General features: G+C 45.6%; 1 protein-coding gene across 1 annotated transcript in view; it reads right to left on the bottom strand.

The window, feature by feature from the left end:
* The window catches only part of LOC139762562 (uncharacterized), a 70618-nt gene that overhangs the window by 15945 nt on the left and 36125 nt on the right, over positions 1-18548 (bottom strand). The window contains 10 exon segments of the mRNA XM_071687592.1: positions 545-2740; positions 4833-6899; positions 7028-7522; positions 7617-7746; positions 7845-9826; positions 9828-11298; positions 11408-11696; positions 11756-13610; positions 14918-15082; positions 17834-17953. Of these exon segments, the coding sequence (XP_071543693.1) occupies positions 545-2740; positions 4833-6899; positions 7028-7522; positions 7617-7746; positions 7845-9826; positions 9828-11298; positions 11408-11696; positions 11756-13610; positions 14918-15082; positions 17834-17953 (10770 nt within the window).

Raw genomic sequence — 18548 nt, 5'->3', positions numbered from 1 at the left:
GGTAGAAAGTGAGTGTGAGTTACGTGTCATCAAGAGTCATTATGAGAGAGATTGGAGAGTGTGTGATGAGTTTGTGGACTGGTGGACTGGATGCCAGTGAATCACGTGTAAGTGAGGCACATAGAAAACAAATTGACTGAGGAGATAATACTCTCTATGAAAGATAAGAACCTGATTATAGTATTTTCAGGAAATGATAAGATGCCAGCTTTGTACGGCACGTATTCAAAAACTCTTTATGGAATGTCAAACCGGTTCCATTTTAACATCATACTGGGTTAGCCCTTATCCAATGACTTTCCTTTTTAGTTGCATTGTACCCAAGATATCTTAGCAGTGTAATGCCCGTAGATGCTTCATAATCGTGCTGAAATCTTCTCTCGAAGTTTATGACCGATATTTACATATGGGTATAGAAACTCACGGAAATCTAAACCAGAGAAGGAGCTAACGAGGCACCAAGGTGTTACATGTAAGTTTACGTGAGGATCGGCCATACAGGCACACTGCCCATAGGCGATCCTGAAACAGTACTGTCACCTACCTTCCGCTTCCTCACCACGAAATGTTGCCTCCACCACAGTGGGTTCCTCGACCACAGGTTCTGGTTCCGGTTCTGAGACTGGGGCAGGTTCGGGCGTAGGAGTGGGTTTCGCTTTGGGCTCAGGGGCAGGGGCTACCTCTGGTTCTGGCTCGGTGATAGGCTCTGGAGCAGGAGCAGCAACTTCTGGTTCTGGCTCAGGGGCAAGAGCTTCCGCTGGCTCTGGTTCGGTAACAACCTCAGGCTCTGGGGTTGGAGCAGGAGCTGCTGCTGGTTTTGGCTCAGGAACAACCTTAGGCTCAGGGGCAGGAGCGGGGGCTTTACCCTTTGCATGTTCCTTATGCGTCTGCCATGGTTGGGCCCACTTTGGATCACGTTTTGACCCTTCAGGGAGAGTAGTGAAAAGGAGCTTGACAAGTGAATCTATTAATCCACCTCCTTTTTCTTCCACCACTACTTTCTTCTTCACTGGCTCCTCAGCCTTCGCTTCTTTCTTAGCGTGCTCCTTGTGCGTCTGCCACGGCTGGGCCCACTTCTGGTCACGCTTCGACTCCTCAGGGAGAGTAGTGAAAAGGAGCTTGACAAATGAGTCTAGTAATCCACCTCCCTTTTCTTCCACCACTACTTTCGTCTTCTCTTCTTTTGGCTCCTCAACCTTCACAGGTTTCTTAGCGTGTTCCTTGTGTGTCTGCCACGGCTGGGCCCACTTGGGGTCACGCTTACTACCTTCAGGAAGAGTAGTGAAAACAAGCCTGACAAATGAGTCTATAAGCCCACCTCCTTTTTCTTCCACTACTTCTTTCTTCTTCACTGGTTCCTCAACCTTCTCAGTCTTCTTGTCATGTTCTGGGTGTTTCTGCCACGGCTGAGCCCACTTGGGATCACGCTCAGCTCCTTCCGGCTGAGTAGTGAAAATAAGATGGACAAGGGAATCGAGCATTCCACCGGTTGTACCAACTTTCTCCTTCTCTTTAGGCTTTTCAACCTTCTCAACCTTTTCGCTCTTCTTAGAAAATTCTGGGTGAGTCTGCCAAGGCTTGGACCATTTAGGATCGCGTTTGACGTTGTCTTCAGTTGTTGTGAAGATGAGTTTAACAAAAGAATCCAAAATACCACCAGAAGTAGCGACAGGCACTTTCTTCTCTTGCACTACTTCTTCCTTCGCCTTCTTTTGATGTTCTTTGTGAGTCTGCCAGGGTTCAGCCCACTTATCTTCGCGCTTGCCCTCAGGCTTTCCAAAGATCATGGAGACGAACTTGTCCACAATCCCTCCCGAGGTGTCTACTTTCTCTTTGGGCGCGGGCTCCTGTTTCTGCGGCTCCTGTTTCTGCGGCTCCTTCTTGTGCTCCTTGTGGGTCTGCCATGGCTGGGCCCACTTTTCTTCGCGTTTCGCGGCCGGCTCTCCGAAGATGAAAGTGATGAACTTGTGGAAGATTCCGTCCTCCGACTTCACGACTTTGGCCACGGGTTTGGCCGCGGGTTCCTCAACGGGCTTCTTCTTGAACTCCTTGTGTGTTTGCCAGGGTTGCGCCCACTTTGCCTCGCGCTTAACTTTGGGTAGGCCGAAGACGAGGTCGACGAACTTGTCAAATATATTAAGGATTCTGTCTCCTTCCTTTGCCTTTGGTGCTTCTTTTGGTTTCGGAATTTCGACTGGTGCAGCAGGTTCTTCCTCTACTGGAGCGGCAGTTTTTTCTACAACTGGAGGAGCAGGTTCTTCTACAACTGGAGGAGCAGGTTCTTCTACAACTGGAGCTGCAGGTTCTTCTACAGCTGGAGGAGCAGGTTCTTCGATGGGAGGAGCGGGTTCTTCTACTGGAGCGGCAGGTTCTTCTACAATTGGAGCGGCAGGTTCCTCTACAACTGGAGGAGCAGGTTCTTCTTCTGGAGCGGCATGTTCTTCCTCTACTGGAACAGCAGGTTCCTCCTCAACTGGAGGAGTAGGTTCTTCCTCAACTGGAGCGGCAGGTTCTTCTACAACTGGAGGAGCAGGTTCTTCCTCAACTGGAGGAGCAGGTTCTTCCTCAGCTGGAGGAGCAGGTTCTTCCTCAACGAGAGAAACAGGTTCTTTCTTACCTGGAGCAGGAGGTTTTACCTCTACTGGAGCAGCAGGTTCTTCCTCGGCTGGAGCAGGAGGCCCGGCTGGAACAGCAGGTCCTTCCTCGACTGGAGCACAAGGTGGTTCCTCAGCTGATGCAGCTGGCGAGTGATAGATAAAACGATATCAGAAACTAGATTTTGAAAGAAAAAAAAGATAATGATAAATCAAACCTACTGATATAATAACTAAATACTTAACAGTGTTTGAGGAACAGTTGAAAAATCTGTAAACAAATCAAAACATGAAATTGAGAAGTTATGTTTCATAAGAGGATAAGAAATATAATGCAAATAACATCAAATAATCAGAGTATAAATACTATCAAGTCTCAAAACCTGTAAAATGCTAAGGGTACAAGGGATGAAATGGGAACACTTAAAAGATAAAGAGAGAGAAAAAAAAATTTTAAGTGAGGCAACACTGAAGAACTGGCAGTGTTCGGTCGACTGGAAACAAAATCAACCAAGAGGCATGCACTGAGTGCATTCCCCCGTCACAGCAACGTTTGAAGGATCACGCGAACGTTTCTCCCCGTAAGTCATTGGAAAAATGCTCCTCCGTAAGCGTGGAGGATGACTTAGGATGGTCTCCTAAGGAGGTAATATTTTTTTTTCCATACTCGGCGTAAGGAGGCGTGAGACTGGATTCTCCGGTCTTAAAGGTACCATTGTGGGGGGACGTTGTGGGTCATCTCCTTGCAGATTCACACAGTTTGAAGGAAGGGCGGGGGGGAAAAAAAAGTTTTCAGTAGCTTTTGTGTTAATTTTTCAACAGACAGACAGACAGACTGAGAGATTACGCACAACCAACCTCATGCACACACACACACACACACACACACACACACACACACACACACACACACACACACACACACACACACACACACACACACACACACAAGCACAGACACACACAGACACATACACATAGTTTTGAGAATGAGGAAATCAGTCAGGTATTCGTCAGAGTGGATAGATTAAAAGAGGAACGAGAGAGAGAGAGAGAGAGAGAGAGAGAGAGAGAGAGAGAGAGAGAGAGAGAGAGAGAGAGGATGCTAAAAGAGACTTATGGCTGAATGACATCAAGTAAATGGGGACGTAGTGTGGAGAAGGTATACAGGTGGCACAGAATTCAACCGGCTATGGGCGCTGTTTAGGAGGCACGAGTATAGACAGGTGAGGAAAGAGGAGAAGAGAAACGAAAAGGAGAATAGAAAATATATCGCGAACAGAGGAGGGGCACATCGAAAACTGGTCCATAAATCATATCAGTAGATTTTATCCCTCATGCTGAGGGATTCAGCGGATAGAACCGTTGAAGACGAGAGTGAAATATGCGAGGAACTCGGTAATAAATTCAAAAGTATGATCACTATGGAGGACACCACCTTGCCAACGCTGGGTTGGGGCGGTGGGATCGGGAGGAGGTCTTGAAAAGCACTCAGACACCGGTGAAGAAAAAGGCATCAATAGACTACTGAAGGGTACTTGATCCCATATAGAGAGCCCGTGGTCCTGGTGAAGCCTTCCCATAGTCATTGAAGGAATGCAAAGAAAACTTGAAGCGACGTTTTAAATGTTATTTTCCGAAGAGACGATCGTAAGAAGAGAATGTTCGTGCCAGGAGAGTGCAAGAAAGTTAGTGTCGTGCCCATCTTTAAGGAAGGAGATTGCGAACTGCGCTGACCCAGAGTCATATCAAGAAATCATGCAAGAAGGTTGTTAGAGAAGATGTACAGAAGTGCTCTTGTAGTATCACAGTGAAGATTGGATTGAGCTAAGTGGTAAAACAGTTAATGTAGACAGTTGCATGATTGCAGAGAAAAACCAAGAGGTGGGACTCCCACATCGAGTGTAGAACTCCCTCCCCGGACCAAGAACTGTCGCCCATCAACACACACACACACACACACACACACACACACACACACACACACACACACACACATTGATCCAAGCAGTTCCCCAACGTGTAATGTTGCGGGGTATAATGAAGGAGATCAAGGTCCCGAGCTTGTAGATGAGAGGGGGTTTGCCATAGTTCAGAAAGATGACACAAAAACCCAGTACAAAGACCCAGCTGCCCGCAGGTGGTGTACAGCTCCCTTATGCGGTTCATCATGAAGAGTAACAACTACACTACCATCACCAACAAAAGACCCCAAATCCTGTGCCTCCTTGTCCTCACCAGCCGCATCTTCTGCCTCGGCCAATTTTTCACGTTCATCGTCCATGTCATCTTGGGGAACATCTTTGTCTTCCTCTTCCTCGGCTTCCTCACTATGTCCAGCTTCAGGTATATATTTGACTTCCTCAAACTCCTCCTCACCCTCAACTTTATCTTTTTCCTCTCCCTCAGCCTCACGCACGTCAACTACCTCCACAAGCACCTCGTCATCTTCAACAGTACTGGCCAATACATCAGCTTCAACTTCTTCTCTCTCAATTTCCTTATCTTCGACCAAGTCCGCCTCAAGTACTTCCATGTCTTGCTCTGCGGGAGTCATTTTGGCTTCAATTTCCTCTTGGACCTGAGACTCCTGAGCTTCCTCCTTGTCTTCCTCCTCATCAGGTTTCTCTGCTTCCCGATACTCCTCAACTGTCTCTTTTCTTTCAGCTTCAACAACTTCCTCATACTCCTTAACCTCATCCTTCCTATCTTCCTCCTTGTCCAAACTCACTTCAACCTTCTCCGTCACTTCATCTTTATCGTCTACTTCCTTAAGCCCATACTCCTCTGTCGTCTCCTTTACCTCATCACCCTCCTCCTCATACACTTCAGTTACCTCTTTCTCATATTCCTCATGTTTCTCCATTTCAGTTTCCTCCTCCATTTCAAACTCCTCACCTTCCACCTTATCTTTATCCTCCTCAACATCCTCACTGACCTTGGCCTCTTCACCTTCCTCGACCTCATGTTTGTCAGTAACTTCCACATCTATTTCAACTTTCTCTTCCTCATGTTTTACCTCCTTGGCATGAATAATGCCGGTAAACATGCTGATAAATCTACTAAATACTCCTTCTTCTTTCTCTGTATCCTTGACTTTATCTTCAACTACGTCTTCCTCAAGCATTTCCATACCTTGCTCTTCGGGTGTTATCTCAACTGTCTTAACATCGTCTTCCTCACTTTCAGTTTCTTCTTCGTCCTTAGACACTTGAACTTCCTCCTTGTCTTCCTCCTTATCAGGTTTCTCTTCTTCCTGATACGCCTCAACAGTCTTCTTTCTTTCAGCTTCATCCACTTTCTTTACTTCTTCCTCAGGCTCCTTAACTTCTTCCTTGCTCTCCTCCTGCATGTCTAAGATCACTTCAACTTCCTCCTTCTCCTCAACCTTTTCAACTTCTTCCTTGAGCTCATGCTCTTCTGTTATCTCCTTGTATTCACCTTCATCAGCTTTCTCCTCCTTCTCCTCCTGAAGCACTTCAGTTATCTCTCTTTCATATTCCTCATGTTTCTCCTTATCAGTATCTTCCTCCACCTCATACTCCTCACGCCTCACCTTATCTTTATCCTCCTCAACATCCTCACTGACCTTGGCCTCCTCATCTTCCTCAGCCTCATGTTTGTCAGTAACTTCAACATCTATTTCAACTTTCTCTTCCTCATGTTTTACCTCCTTGGGATGAACAACGGTGGTAAACATGTTAATGAATTTAGCAAATATTCCTTCTGTTTCCTCTTCTTCATCCCTGACTTCCTCTTCTACATCCCTGACTTTCTCTGTTTCTTCTTCCATATCTTCAACTACGTCTTTCTCAAGTACTTCCATATCTTGTTCTTCGGGAGCTATCTCAACTGTCTCAACAGCATCTCGCTCACGTTCAGTTTCATCTTCGTCCTCAGGCTCTTGAATTTCAATCTTGTCTTTCTCCTCATCAGGTTTATCTGCTTCCTGATACTCCTCAACTGTCTCCTTTATTTTAGCTTCATCAACTTTCTTTTCTTCCTCATAAACTTCATCCTTCCTATCTTCCTCCTTGTCCAAACTCACTTCAGTTTTCTCCTTCACTTCATCCTTTTCGACTTTTTCCTTGAGCCCATACTCCTCTGTTGTCTCCTCCCGCTCCTCATGTACTTCAGTTATCTCTTTCTCATATTCCTCATGTTTCTCCGCTTCAGTTTCCTCTTCCATCTCATACTCCTCACCCACAACCTGATCCTCCTGAACACCCTCACTGACCTTGGCCTCTTCTTCTTCCTCGACCTCATGTTTGTCAGTAACTTCCACATCTATTTCAACTTCTCTTCCTCATGTTTTACCTCCTTGGCATGAATAATGCCGGTAAACATGCTGATAAATCTACTAAATACTCCTTCTTCTTTCTCTGTATCCTTAACTTTATCTTCAACTACGTCTTCCTCAAGCATTTCCATACCTTGCTCTTCGGGAGTTATCTCAACTGGCTTAACATCGTCTTCCTCACGTTCAGTTTCTTCTTCGTCCTTAGACACTTGAACTTCCTCCTTGTCTTCCTCCTTATCAGGTTTCTCTTCTTCCTGATACTCCTCAACAGTCTTCTTTCTTTCAGCTTCATCCACTTTCTTTACTTCTTCCTTGCTCTCCTGCATGTCTAAGATCACTTCAACTTCCTCCTTCTCCTCAACCTTTTCAACTTCTTCCTTGAGCTCTTGCTCTTCTGTTATCTCCTTGTATTCACCTTCATCAGCTTTCTCCTCCTTCTCCTCCTTAAGCACTTCAGTTATCTCTCTTTCATATTCCTCATGTTTCTCCTGATCAGTATCTTCCTCCATCTCATACTCCTCACGCCTCACCTTATCTTTATCCTCCTCAACATCCTCACTGACCTTGACCTCCTCACGTTCGTCAGCCTCATGTTTGTCAGTAACTTCCACTTCTGTTTCAACTTCCTCTTCCTCATGTTTTACCTCCTTGGTGTGAGTAATGCTGGTAAACATGTTAACAAATTTTGCAAATACTCCTTCTTCCTCGTCCACATCCTTAACTTTCTCTGTTTCGTCTTCCTTTAACTTCAACTATGTCTTCCTCAAGTACTTCCTTGTGTTGTTCTTCGGGAGTTAATGTCTGAACATCGTCTTCTTCGTGTTCAATTTCTTCTTCAACTTTCTCTTGAGCCTCATATTCCTGAACTTTTTCTGGCTGTTCATCAATAACCATCTTTACATCCTTGTGCTCTCAACTCTCTTATGGTCCTCACTCACATGAACTGGCACCTCTTCCTCATACTCTTTGACTTCATCCTTGACATCCTCCTCCTTTACCTCATGTTCTTTAGCTAGCTCTTTATATTCATCCGTATCAACTGTCCTCTCTTTATCTTCAGTTATCTCTTTTTCGTATTCCTCATGTTTCTCCTCAGTGTCTTTAACCATCTCATACTCGTCACTTTCCACCTTATCTTTATCCTCCTCAAGATCCTCACTGACCTTGGTCTCCTCACGTTCCTCAGCCTCATGTTTGTCAGTAACTTCCACTTCTGTTTCAACTTCCTCATCCTCATGTTTTACCTCCTTGGGATGAATGATGCTGGCAAACATATTGATGAATTTACCAAATACTCCTTTTTCCCCTCCTACATCCTTGACTTCATCTTCTACATACCTGACTTCCTCCTCTACATCCCTGACTTTCTCTGTTGGTTCTTCCTTATCCTCAACTACGTCTTTCTCAAGTACTTTCATATCTTGTTCTTCGGGAGTTATCTCAACTGTCTCAACAGCTTCTCGCTCACGTTCAGTTTCATCTTCGTCCTTAGGTTCTTGAACTATCTTCTTGTGTTCCTCCTTATCAAGTTTCTCTTCTTTCTGATACTCCTCAACTGTTTCCTTTCTTTTAGCTTCAACAACTTTCTTTTCTTCCTCATACTCTTTAACTTTATCCTTCCTATCCTCCTTATCCAAACTCACTTCAGCTTTCTCCTTCACTTCATCCTTTTCGACTTCTTGCTTCAGGCCATACTCCTCTGTTGTCTCCACCTGCCCCTCATACACCTCAGTTATCTCTTTCTCATATTCCTCATGTCTTTCCGTGTCAGTTTCTTTCTCCGTCTCATACTCCGCTTCTTCCACTTCATCTCTATCCTCCTTAACATCCTCACTGCCCTTGGCCTCTTTGTCCTTCTCGGCTTCATATTCGTCGGTAATTTCCACATCTATTTCAACTTCCTCATCCTCATGTTTTACCTCCTTGGGATGAATAATGGTAGTAAAAATGTTAACAAATTTAGCAAATACTCCTTCTTCCTCCTCCACATCCTTAACTTTCTCCGTTTCTTCTTCTCTAACTTCAACTATGTCTTCCTCAAGTAGTTCTTTGTCTTGTTCTTCGGGGGTTACCGTCTTAACATCTTCGTGTTCAATTTCTTCTTCAACTTTCTCTTGAGCCTCATATTCCTGAACTTTTTCTGGCTGTTCATCAATAACCATCTTTACATCCTTGTGTTCCTCAACTCTCTTATGGTCCTCACTCACATGAACTGGCACCTCTTCCTCATACTCTTTGACTTCATCCTTGATAGCTTCCTCCTTTACCTCATATTCTTTAGCTGACTCCTTATGTTCATCCTCATCAACTCTCCTCTCTTGCTCCTCAGGTATCTCTTTTTCATATTCCTCCTCAGTAACTTTAACCTGATACTCCTCACCTTCCACCTTATCTTTATCCTCCTCAACATCCTCACTGACCTTGGCCTCTTCATCTTCCTCGACCTCATGTTTGTCAGTAACTTCCACATCTATTTCAACTTCCTCATCCTCATGTTTTACCTCCTTGGCATGAATAATGCTGGTAAACATGCTGATAAATCTACCAAATATTCCTTCTTTCTCTGCATCTTTGACTTTGTCTTCAGTTTCGTCTTCCTCGAGGATTTCCATGTCTTGCTCTTTGGGAGTTATCTCAACTGGCCTAACATCGCCGTCCTTAGACACTTGGACTTCCTCCTTGTCTTCCTCCTTATCAGGTTTCTCTTCTTCCTGATACTCCTCAACAGTCTTCTTTCTTTCAGCTTCATCCACTTTCTTTACTCCTTCCTCATGCTCCTTAACTTCTACCTTGCTCTCTTCCTGCTTTTCCAAGATCACTTCAACTTCCTCCTTCTCCTCAACCTTTTCAACTTCTTCCTTGAGCTCATGCTCTTCTGTTATCTCCTTATATTCACCCTCATCAACTCTCTCCGCCTTCTCTCCTTAAGCACTTCAGTTATCTCTCTTTCATATTCTCATGTTCCTCCTTATCAGTATCTTCCTCCATCTCATACTCCTCACGCCTCACCTTATCTTTATCCTCCTCAACATCCTCACTGACCTTGACCTCTTGACCTTCCTGGGCCTCATATTTGTCGTCTATTTCCACTTCTGTTTTAACTTCCTCATCTTCATGTTTTACCTCCTTGGGATGAATAATGCTGGTAAACATGTCAACAAATTTTGCAAATACCCCTTCTTCCTCCTCCACATCCTTAACTTTCTCTGTTTCTTCTTCTTTAATTTCAACTATGTCTCCCTCAAGTACTTCCTTGTGTTGTTCTTCGGGAGTTGATGTCTGAACATCGTCTTCTTCGTGTTCAATTTCTTCTTCAACTTTCTCTTGAGCCTCATATTCCTGAGCTTTTTCTGGCTGTTCATCAATAACCATCTTTACATCCTTGTGCTCCTCAACTCTCTTATGGTCCTCACTCATATGAACTGGCACCTCTTCCTCATACTCTTTGACTTCATCTTTGACATCCTCCTTCTTTGCCTCATGTTCTTTAGCTAGCTCTTTATCAACTGTCCTCTCTTTATCTTCAGTTATCTCTTTTTCATATTTATCATGTTTCTCCTCAGTGTCCTTACCCATCTCATACTTGTCACTTTCCACCTTATCTTTATCCTCCTCAACATCCTCACTGACCTTGGCTTCCTCACGTTCCTCAGCCTCATGTTTGTCAGTAACTTCCACTTCTGTTTCAACTTCCTCGTCATCATGTTTTACCTCCTTGGGACGAATAATGGTGTTAAACATATTAATGAATTTACCAAATACTCCTTCTTCTACGTCCCTGACTTTCTCTGTTTCTTCTTCCTTATCTTTCACTGCGTCTTTTTCCAGTACTTTCATATCTTGGTCTTTTTGAGTTACCTCAACTGTCTCAACGGCATCTCGCTCACGTTCAGTTTCTTTTTCGTCCTTAGGCTCTAGAACTTCCTTCTTGTCTTCCTCCTTATCAAGTTTCTCTACTTCCTGATACTCCTCAACTGTCTCCTTTCTTGCAACTTTTTCGTCCTTAGGCTCTACAACTTCCTTCTTGTCTTCCTCCTTATCAAGTTTCTCTACTTCCTGATACTCCTCAACTGTCTCCTTTCTTTCAACTTCATCAATTTTTTCCTCCTTCTTATACTCTTTAAGAGTCTCCTTTTCTTCTACCGTATCACCTAGCTGCTCCTCCTGATATTCCTCAGCCTTCTCCTTGTCTTTCTCTCCGACAAGATCTTGCTCCTTCCTGTCGTCATCAGTGTCCTCGACTTCTCCCATGTCAACAATCACTACTTTTTCATCCTCAAGTTCGAGATCTGTCTTACCCAGACCAAAGGTCGATTTGAACATGTGAACAAATCTATCCATAACTCCCTCATCCTTCCTTTCTTCGCCTTCAACCTTCTCCAGTTCTTCGTCTTCAGCCACATCCTTCTCGACCACCCTCACATCCGTCTCTCTCCGTTGGAGCAATGATCGACATGATGGCTTCAGTAGCTCTCGTTATTATTCCAGCATCCTCATGGCCTTCCTCCTCAACCTTCTCCTCTTCTCTTTTGCCTTCATCAACATCCTTGTCCACTACTGCCACGTCTTGTCCTTCCTCGATCTCACGTCCGTCTGCAGCAGGAACACCCTCCTCACCTCGGATTTTCTCCTCGACTAAATCTTTACTCTCCTTTTCCTCCTTGGGCTCAACTTCGGATACCGCCTCTTTCTCCTTGTGCTCTTCAGCGATCGCCTCGCCCTCAACCTCTCCGGCTTTTTCCTCGCGTTCAGGCTGTTCAGCCACGAAGGCTGCCTCCACGTGCTTTTCAACTCTGTCCTCCCTATCGTGTACATCCTCGGTTCCAGCTTCCCCCTTGTCCTCATACACCTCTACTTGTACCTTGTCTTCTTCAGTCTTAACATCCTCCTTCCTCTCCTCCTCCTCTTGTCCTGTTCAGTTTTCTCAACTCCATCTCTGTCAGCAGTTGCCGTGGCTGAGCCGTCTTCTTCAGGTCTTTCTTGTGGACCTTGACCCAGAATGCTCGTGAGGAATTTGGACATTTTGATGAACATTCCTTCGTCCTTTTCTTCATCCTTTATATCTTGGACCTCCACGTCTTCTTTATACTCTTTTTCTTCTTTCCTTTCCTTCAGCTGACTAATAATGCCATTGAATATTTCAAGAACTTTAAGCATTATTCCCTCTCCCTTTTCATCTGTTACTTTCTCCTTAAGCGTCTCCTCCTTTTCCACCTCTTTCTCTTCCTTGCATATGGCCATTACCTCGAGTTCCTCCACGTCTTTATCTTTCTCAGTTATTTCGGCGTCATCTTTATCTATGTACAGTTCATCTGCTTTCTCTTCGGCTCTGTCTTCACGGCTTACTTCAACCTTAGGCTCATCTCTCTCATCAACCTTCTCCTCATACTTCTTTGCTTCCTCTGTAACTTTGTCTTCCTTCAGCTTTTCCTCAGACTCAGCTACTTTCCCTTTGTCTGCTTTCCCTTCATCTTTCTCCTCTTCCATAGTCTCTCTAGTGTCTTTCTCTTCGTGCTCTTCAGCTTCCGCTTTCATTTTATCCATCCCAGGTTCCATTTTCTCTTCAACTTTTTCCGCATCCTTTTCCTTCCCAGTTTTCTTATCCTCCTCAACTTCCTCCCTCTCTTTGCCTTCTTGAGCCTTCTCGACTACATCCATTTCTTGCTCAACTTCCTCTTTTTCACGCCTTTCTGGCGTATCTAGACCCCATATCTTAGTCAGATAGTTTATGGCTGTGGGTATTACTCCCTCGTCCTCTTCTGCATCGTCTTTAGCCTTTTCTTGGTCCTTGAGAGGTATCTCTAGGCCTTCTAGATCTGGTATTTGTGTCTTATCTTGACCTATACCCTCAGACAGGATTCTCATAACTTTAACCATGAATCCATCTCCCTCCTCCAAGACCTCGACTCTCTTGTCTTCAGCCATCTCTTCCTTTTCCACATCTTCAGTTACATTCAGGTCAACCGTAACCATTTCTCCTTGGGCATCCTCCGCTTGAGCCATATGTTCTTTGTGGATGCCCTCCTCGTCGACTACTTCCTTTTCGTCTTTAACTTTCCTGTCATCCTTGCGATCATCTTCAACCTCCTCGCCATGATCTCCGGCTGCGACAGACTGCTGCTGCTGCTGCTGCTCCTCGAATTCTTGGGGTGCCACCTTGAGCTCCTGGATCTTCATCTCCTCCCCCTCGTATTCCTCAGGTTTGCCCCTGGCATCGTCTTGGTCCACTCTCTCCTCGTCCAGGCCTTCCTCCACTTCCGTCTGGTTGGTTAACCGCGCTTCTTCTTGATCCTCCTCCTCCTGCTGATGCTTCTCACGTTTCTCTGTCATGTCTTGGCCTATGCCCATTATCAACTTCACAATCTTCATCATTAATCCCTCTTGCTTTTCTTCATCCTTCGTGACCATCTTTACATCCTCCTCCTTATCATCACCTGTTGCCACCTGTCTGTGACTCATGATCTTGAGGAGTACATCGAAAATTTTCATGAGCAATCCTTCGTCCTCTTCTTTCCTGTCCTCAACCTTTTCTACTTCCTCTTCGTGATCGGGTATAATACCTTCGTCCTCAGCAGCTTCCTCATGTTCACCCATTTCTATTTTCCCTTTCCCCACACTCGTCATCAATGATGTGATAAATTTCGATATTATTCCTTCGTCTTCGTCAGCTTCCTCTTGAGCCTTTAACTTGTCTACCTCTTCTTCCTGAACCTCGGCTGGCAACAAGATAAGAATTGACAGTAATTCTACAATAGATCATGGTAAGTCTGGCCCTGGTATATAACTTAAAATTAGAGGGACAACATCTAGAGGGTTAATGTGAATACTTATTAATTATTAATAAGAACTGTAACCTAGTGTTAAACTCTAAAGTAATAAAATTGCTTGACAATAAGTAGTATACAGTACGTGGTTGCCTATGAAAGGTTTTAAGAAATGTTTTACCATGCAAGGAATTCAACAACCATTAAAGGTTACTTGATTATAACGGTATAGTTGGCTATAATGGGAGACAATAATACGGTATAGAACACGTCGTATAGAACATTCATATGCGGTCTAGAAGGATTTTGAACTCAGATTGCTGATGAAATGAAGATGAAGGAAGCATCGTGACCAAATAATTTCGTGGCTTCCCCAGTCTGTTCCTCTCTCAGTGGCAGCTCTTGACCTTAATTATTCTTTTTTTTTTTTTCCATCATTGCTTCGGAGAGCATGAGTCCCACCTCTTCTATAACAGATCATATGGTCTAATTGCAAGGCGGACCGTGTGGGATAGGGGAAAAAGAATACAATGGTTTCAACCGCAGGGCGTTAACACCGCGAGGGACGTGCGCACCCGAAGGCTGAGGAGGACATGTTCCCATCAAAGCCCTCTGGATGTTACGGTGAGGTCGAGAGCGTCGCTCGCTAACGTGAACTTGAGGAATTCATTTCTGAGTTAGAAATGTTTGCTTTAAGCTCCCCGATACCACCAGTGCCATATTGACCTACTGACCCATTACAAGCATGAGGCTGAACGCACCCGAATTTATTTTTCTTTTGGAATATATATATATATATATATATATATATATATATATATATATATATATATATATATATATATATATATATATATATATGTATGATGTCTGGAATACGTCAAACTGCAACTGAGCGGAGATATTTTTATACAAGCATATGAATGTTTATAAGACCATTTTATTTTTCCAGCTAGTGGGGCACATCTCCTGCTGCAACACAACTGAAGATCTTGATTTTCCTTTTTTTTCTCTTTTTTCTTTTTTTTTGCCAAAGAAATGGTGTGTTGGCGTTGCAGCCACAGAAGGTGAGAGATGTGCCTTCTGGCCGGAGAACACGTCAAGAATTTTTAATGATATTTTAGAACTACTGTCCACATTGTTTTATGACACTAGTAGTTATGAGGGTCACAGTCAGGGGGGGTTGGTGTTTTTTTTTTTTTTTCATCTATTTCTCTTTTTTGGGGACACCACCACGTTCATGGTGCCCTTCCCTTTACCTGTAACTTCCTCCTGTGGTACCCGTTCCACCTTCACCTCTGGAGCGGCCGGGGGCCCAGCAGGCACGTCAGGCTGGCCGGCACCTGCTGGCTCTGCAGGTGGTTTATCATGCTCGCCTGGTAAGGGTTCTTTGGGAGGCGGCTCAGCGCTCTCGGCTGTCAGACCTGGGGAGGGTGAGGAGGTTTGCCGGATTACATGGCAGGTAATGTCTTACTTTTGGGGTGTGGGGTTAAGAATCAAAGACCGAGTCATTAATGGGGTCGTGACTGATGGAATCGTCGCGTACGAGTTTTCCCGAACGAATACCTGTCACCGAAAGAGATTTTTTTTTTTCTCATCTACGGAGGCAGCGCCGTAGTCAGGATCGCGCAACGAGTGTTCGTTTGAATCGCGCACGGAGACGCTGGCAACGGGGTGTGGGCCTGAGGACGGTGTCCCAGTGAGCAGTCGTTCGTACTTAGTTATCTTTCATCATTGGAGAAGAGATCAAGACTGGCGGCGCTCGGAGGGTTGGAAAGGCACATACAGTACGTCAGGAAGGGGTGAGGGAAAACGATCATGTATATGAGGCTCAGTTCGGTTGGTTAACACACCGCCGGCGGCACCCGCAGGAGTTAGAGAGACACACAACACATACCGTCGAGTGGGTGAGGCTGAAGGGTTTGGGGAACCTCGGTGTCATCAGCGTGTTCGAGGTCGTGGAGGTCAGACGCGAATATTGGTTCGCATAAGGTAACAAAACTCGCCTGGGTCGTCCTCACTGGAGGGTTAGTTAGCGCAGGGGTTGACATTCACTCAGGAGGAATTACACAGTAATGGGGAAGCCACATGGTAGGGGTACACAACGTGAAGTTACTGGGGGAAACAAAAAATAGTGAACGGTTAAAGTGTTATGGGTACATGTTAACATGGAGAGGGTCTGTACATCGTGTGAGGAGGCCTGGGAGTAGGGACGTCTCTGATGCGACGGAGGTGCAACTCAATACATCCAGTTTGGTCACAGGGCTGCAGGAACATGCACAAATGAACGAGACAGGTTCATGAAGTATACACCCGCGGGCAGGCTCTGTGCACAGGACTGTTCGTTGAAGGGATGTGGTGAGGATCGAGCGGCACACCTTCCAAGCACAGATCTCGATTCCCTTCAGGAAAAGGCAGTTTATTCGTTCAGATGCAAAATCAATTCTGCCGAGGGTAGTACAAGCCAATCACAACATCATAATCCTGTGCAAGGATCTTTCGACGAGAGGAAAATTATAATTTTGTTACCTTCGCACTCAGTTATTAGGGAAAGGATACATACTACACTTGTTGACAACCAGAGTGATTTGATGCAGTAAATGTATCACTCTATTATATCCATAGGTATTAAATTCACACCAATCACTGAATACCGAAGTCTTCATAAGTCTGTCGTTACGTTTCAAAATTTGGTGAATACTGTTAGCAGTAAATGGTACTAAATGTGAGGGTAGATTTGTTTTATGGCTGAAGCCGCCGAGAGTATGAGGTTGACGATCATCATAGTTGACGTCAAGTCTTTAGTCGTAGTTAGTGCTGGTATGTTGATGCTCCGTAGACAAGTCCTGGGTCATCATGGTGGCCAGGTCAGCCGGTGCGTGTCCAGGGTCATCATGGTGGGTAAGTCAGCCGGTATTTGTCCAGGGTCATCATGGTGGCCAGGTCAGCCGGTAATTGTCCAGGGTCATCATGGTAGCCAAGTCAGCCGGTTTCCGTCCACGGTCATCATGTCGGCCAGGTCAGCCAGTGCGTGTCCTGGGTCATCATGGTGGTCAGGTCAGCTTGTTCGTGTCCAGGGTTATGGTGTAGGTAGGTTTGGCCAGCTGGTTCGTGTCCAGGGTCATCATAAAGGGGAGGCCACTCATTACGTGTCCAGGGTCATCATTCAGGTGAAACCACCCACTCAAGGGTCATCCTGTAGGGCAGGACGCTTAGCACAAGTCCAGGGTCACCATGCAGGGCAGGCTAGCCGGTTCATGTCCAGGGTTACCATGTGAGGCCAGGCGGCCAGCCGTTCACGTGTCGGATTGACGCTGTGGCCAACATGGGGTGTTCCTGCAGATGGACATTTCCTCCGACCCAACACTTTAAGATGCGTCACAGTCCGCGACAGGCGATCACTGGTCGCAGTTGTATCAAAATCTCTTGAGTGATGAAAATCAGAGGCATTAAGGCGGTGAGAAAGGAGCACCGACGTGCACCTACCACAGGATATCGGAAACTGTGTCACAGATTCATAAGGCCCCATTTTTTGACGTCTTCCACCAGAATAGGGAGGCTCCCCCTCAAATGTAACATGTCCCATTGATCCCACAACATGTGATCCATCAGTCCGACACACAATATCACTCCTCATGCCAACACACAACTTACCTCCTCTTCCCCTTCACCACCACCACCTAAGGGGAAACACGTTTCTACTTATAAAGTTCCATCTCGGCCTGCACGATCACCCTCACCTGCCCACCGCTTCCTACCAAGTTCATTTGGGCGAGGCGCTCACGAGAGCGGCTCGGGCACCGCTCACCTCCCTAGGGTTGCTGGTCAGCAGACATTACGTATGCCTTCCTCATGACAGACCTCTTCTTCAGAACAATACATCTTCTTTCTATCCTTAGACATCATCATTGTTATCCCGCTTCCCTTTCTTGTATCAATCAAACACATCTCGTCGCTCCCCACTACCACCCAGCGTCTCAACAGTTCACCGGGTCACACCACGTACTCTTGCACCACCAGCATCCATCATCATCACTCAACACAACCACTCGGTCAGTCCAGCAGCCTGGCACACCTAGCAATATAGCATCTCCCATCACTGGCTCCCATCGCCACCGTCGTTCACACCACCATTCGCACGAAACCCCCCTTGCTCATCTCCCCCGACATCGTACCGTAGTCCTTCAGCCGCAGGCTCTTGGAAGGAACCTCCCCGGAGACGATGGCTTTCGCCGCCAGGTCACGGATGGTGGCATCAATGTAGGGCCGGCATTCTGAGTAGGTCGGGCTCTCACCTGTGTGGGGAAGAAGGTCTAGGGTCAGATCATGCGGGCTGATTAAAGGGCCTCTGTGCTGGTGGTGGGGAGGGGGGTGTTGGGGGGGGACAAGTGTCTAGCAAGGAGCACTGTCATGACTTGGGGGGGGGGGGGGCGAGCAGTGCAACAGGCAGGGGAAGATAACATCACATGACCCGGGAGAGGGGGAGTTAACATGGCAAATGCAACATCTGCGTATTTAATTAAATTTCTTATTTTGGGGGGAGTTAAATGGATATCAAACACACGTTATATTATTCAATTATGGTAAATTGTGGCAAATGCATGTGCTATATATATATATATTTATCTGTCACTTCATTAGATACACATATAATGTTTATCAGTCTTATCTATTGGCCGTCTTTAGATCACAGTAAATTAAGATGTGTATGAATATGTATGTGTGAATGGTTGCACGTGAAGGTGCGTCTTCTGCAGGGGTGTGAGATGGTACCATGGCCGTTTGATCTGTTTATAGATGGGGTGGTGAGGGAGGTTGATGTAAGGATCTGCTAGAGAAGAGCAGATCTGCAGTCTGTCTTGGGTGGGGGATACCTGGGTACTGGGTGAA

The sequence above is a fragment of the Panulirus ornatus genome, chromosome 43 (assembly GCF_036320965.1).
Source record: "Panulirus ornatus isolate Po-2019 chromosome 43, ASM3632096v1, whole genome shotgun sequence".
In the NCBI taxonomy this organism is placed as follows: Eukaryota; Metazoa; Arthropoda; class Malacostraca; order Decapoda; family Palinuridae; genus Panulirus; species Panulirus ornatus.
This window is presented reverse-complemented; position numbering and strand designations above follow the sequence as displayed.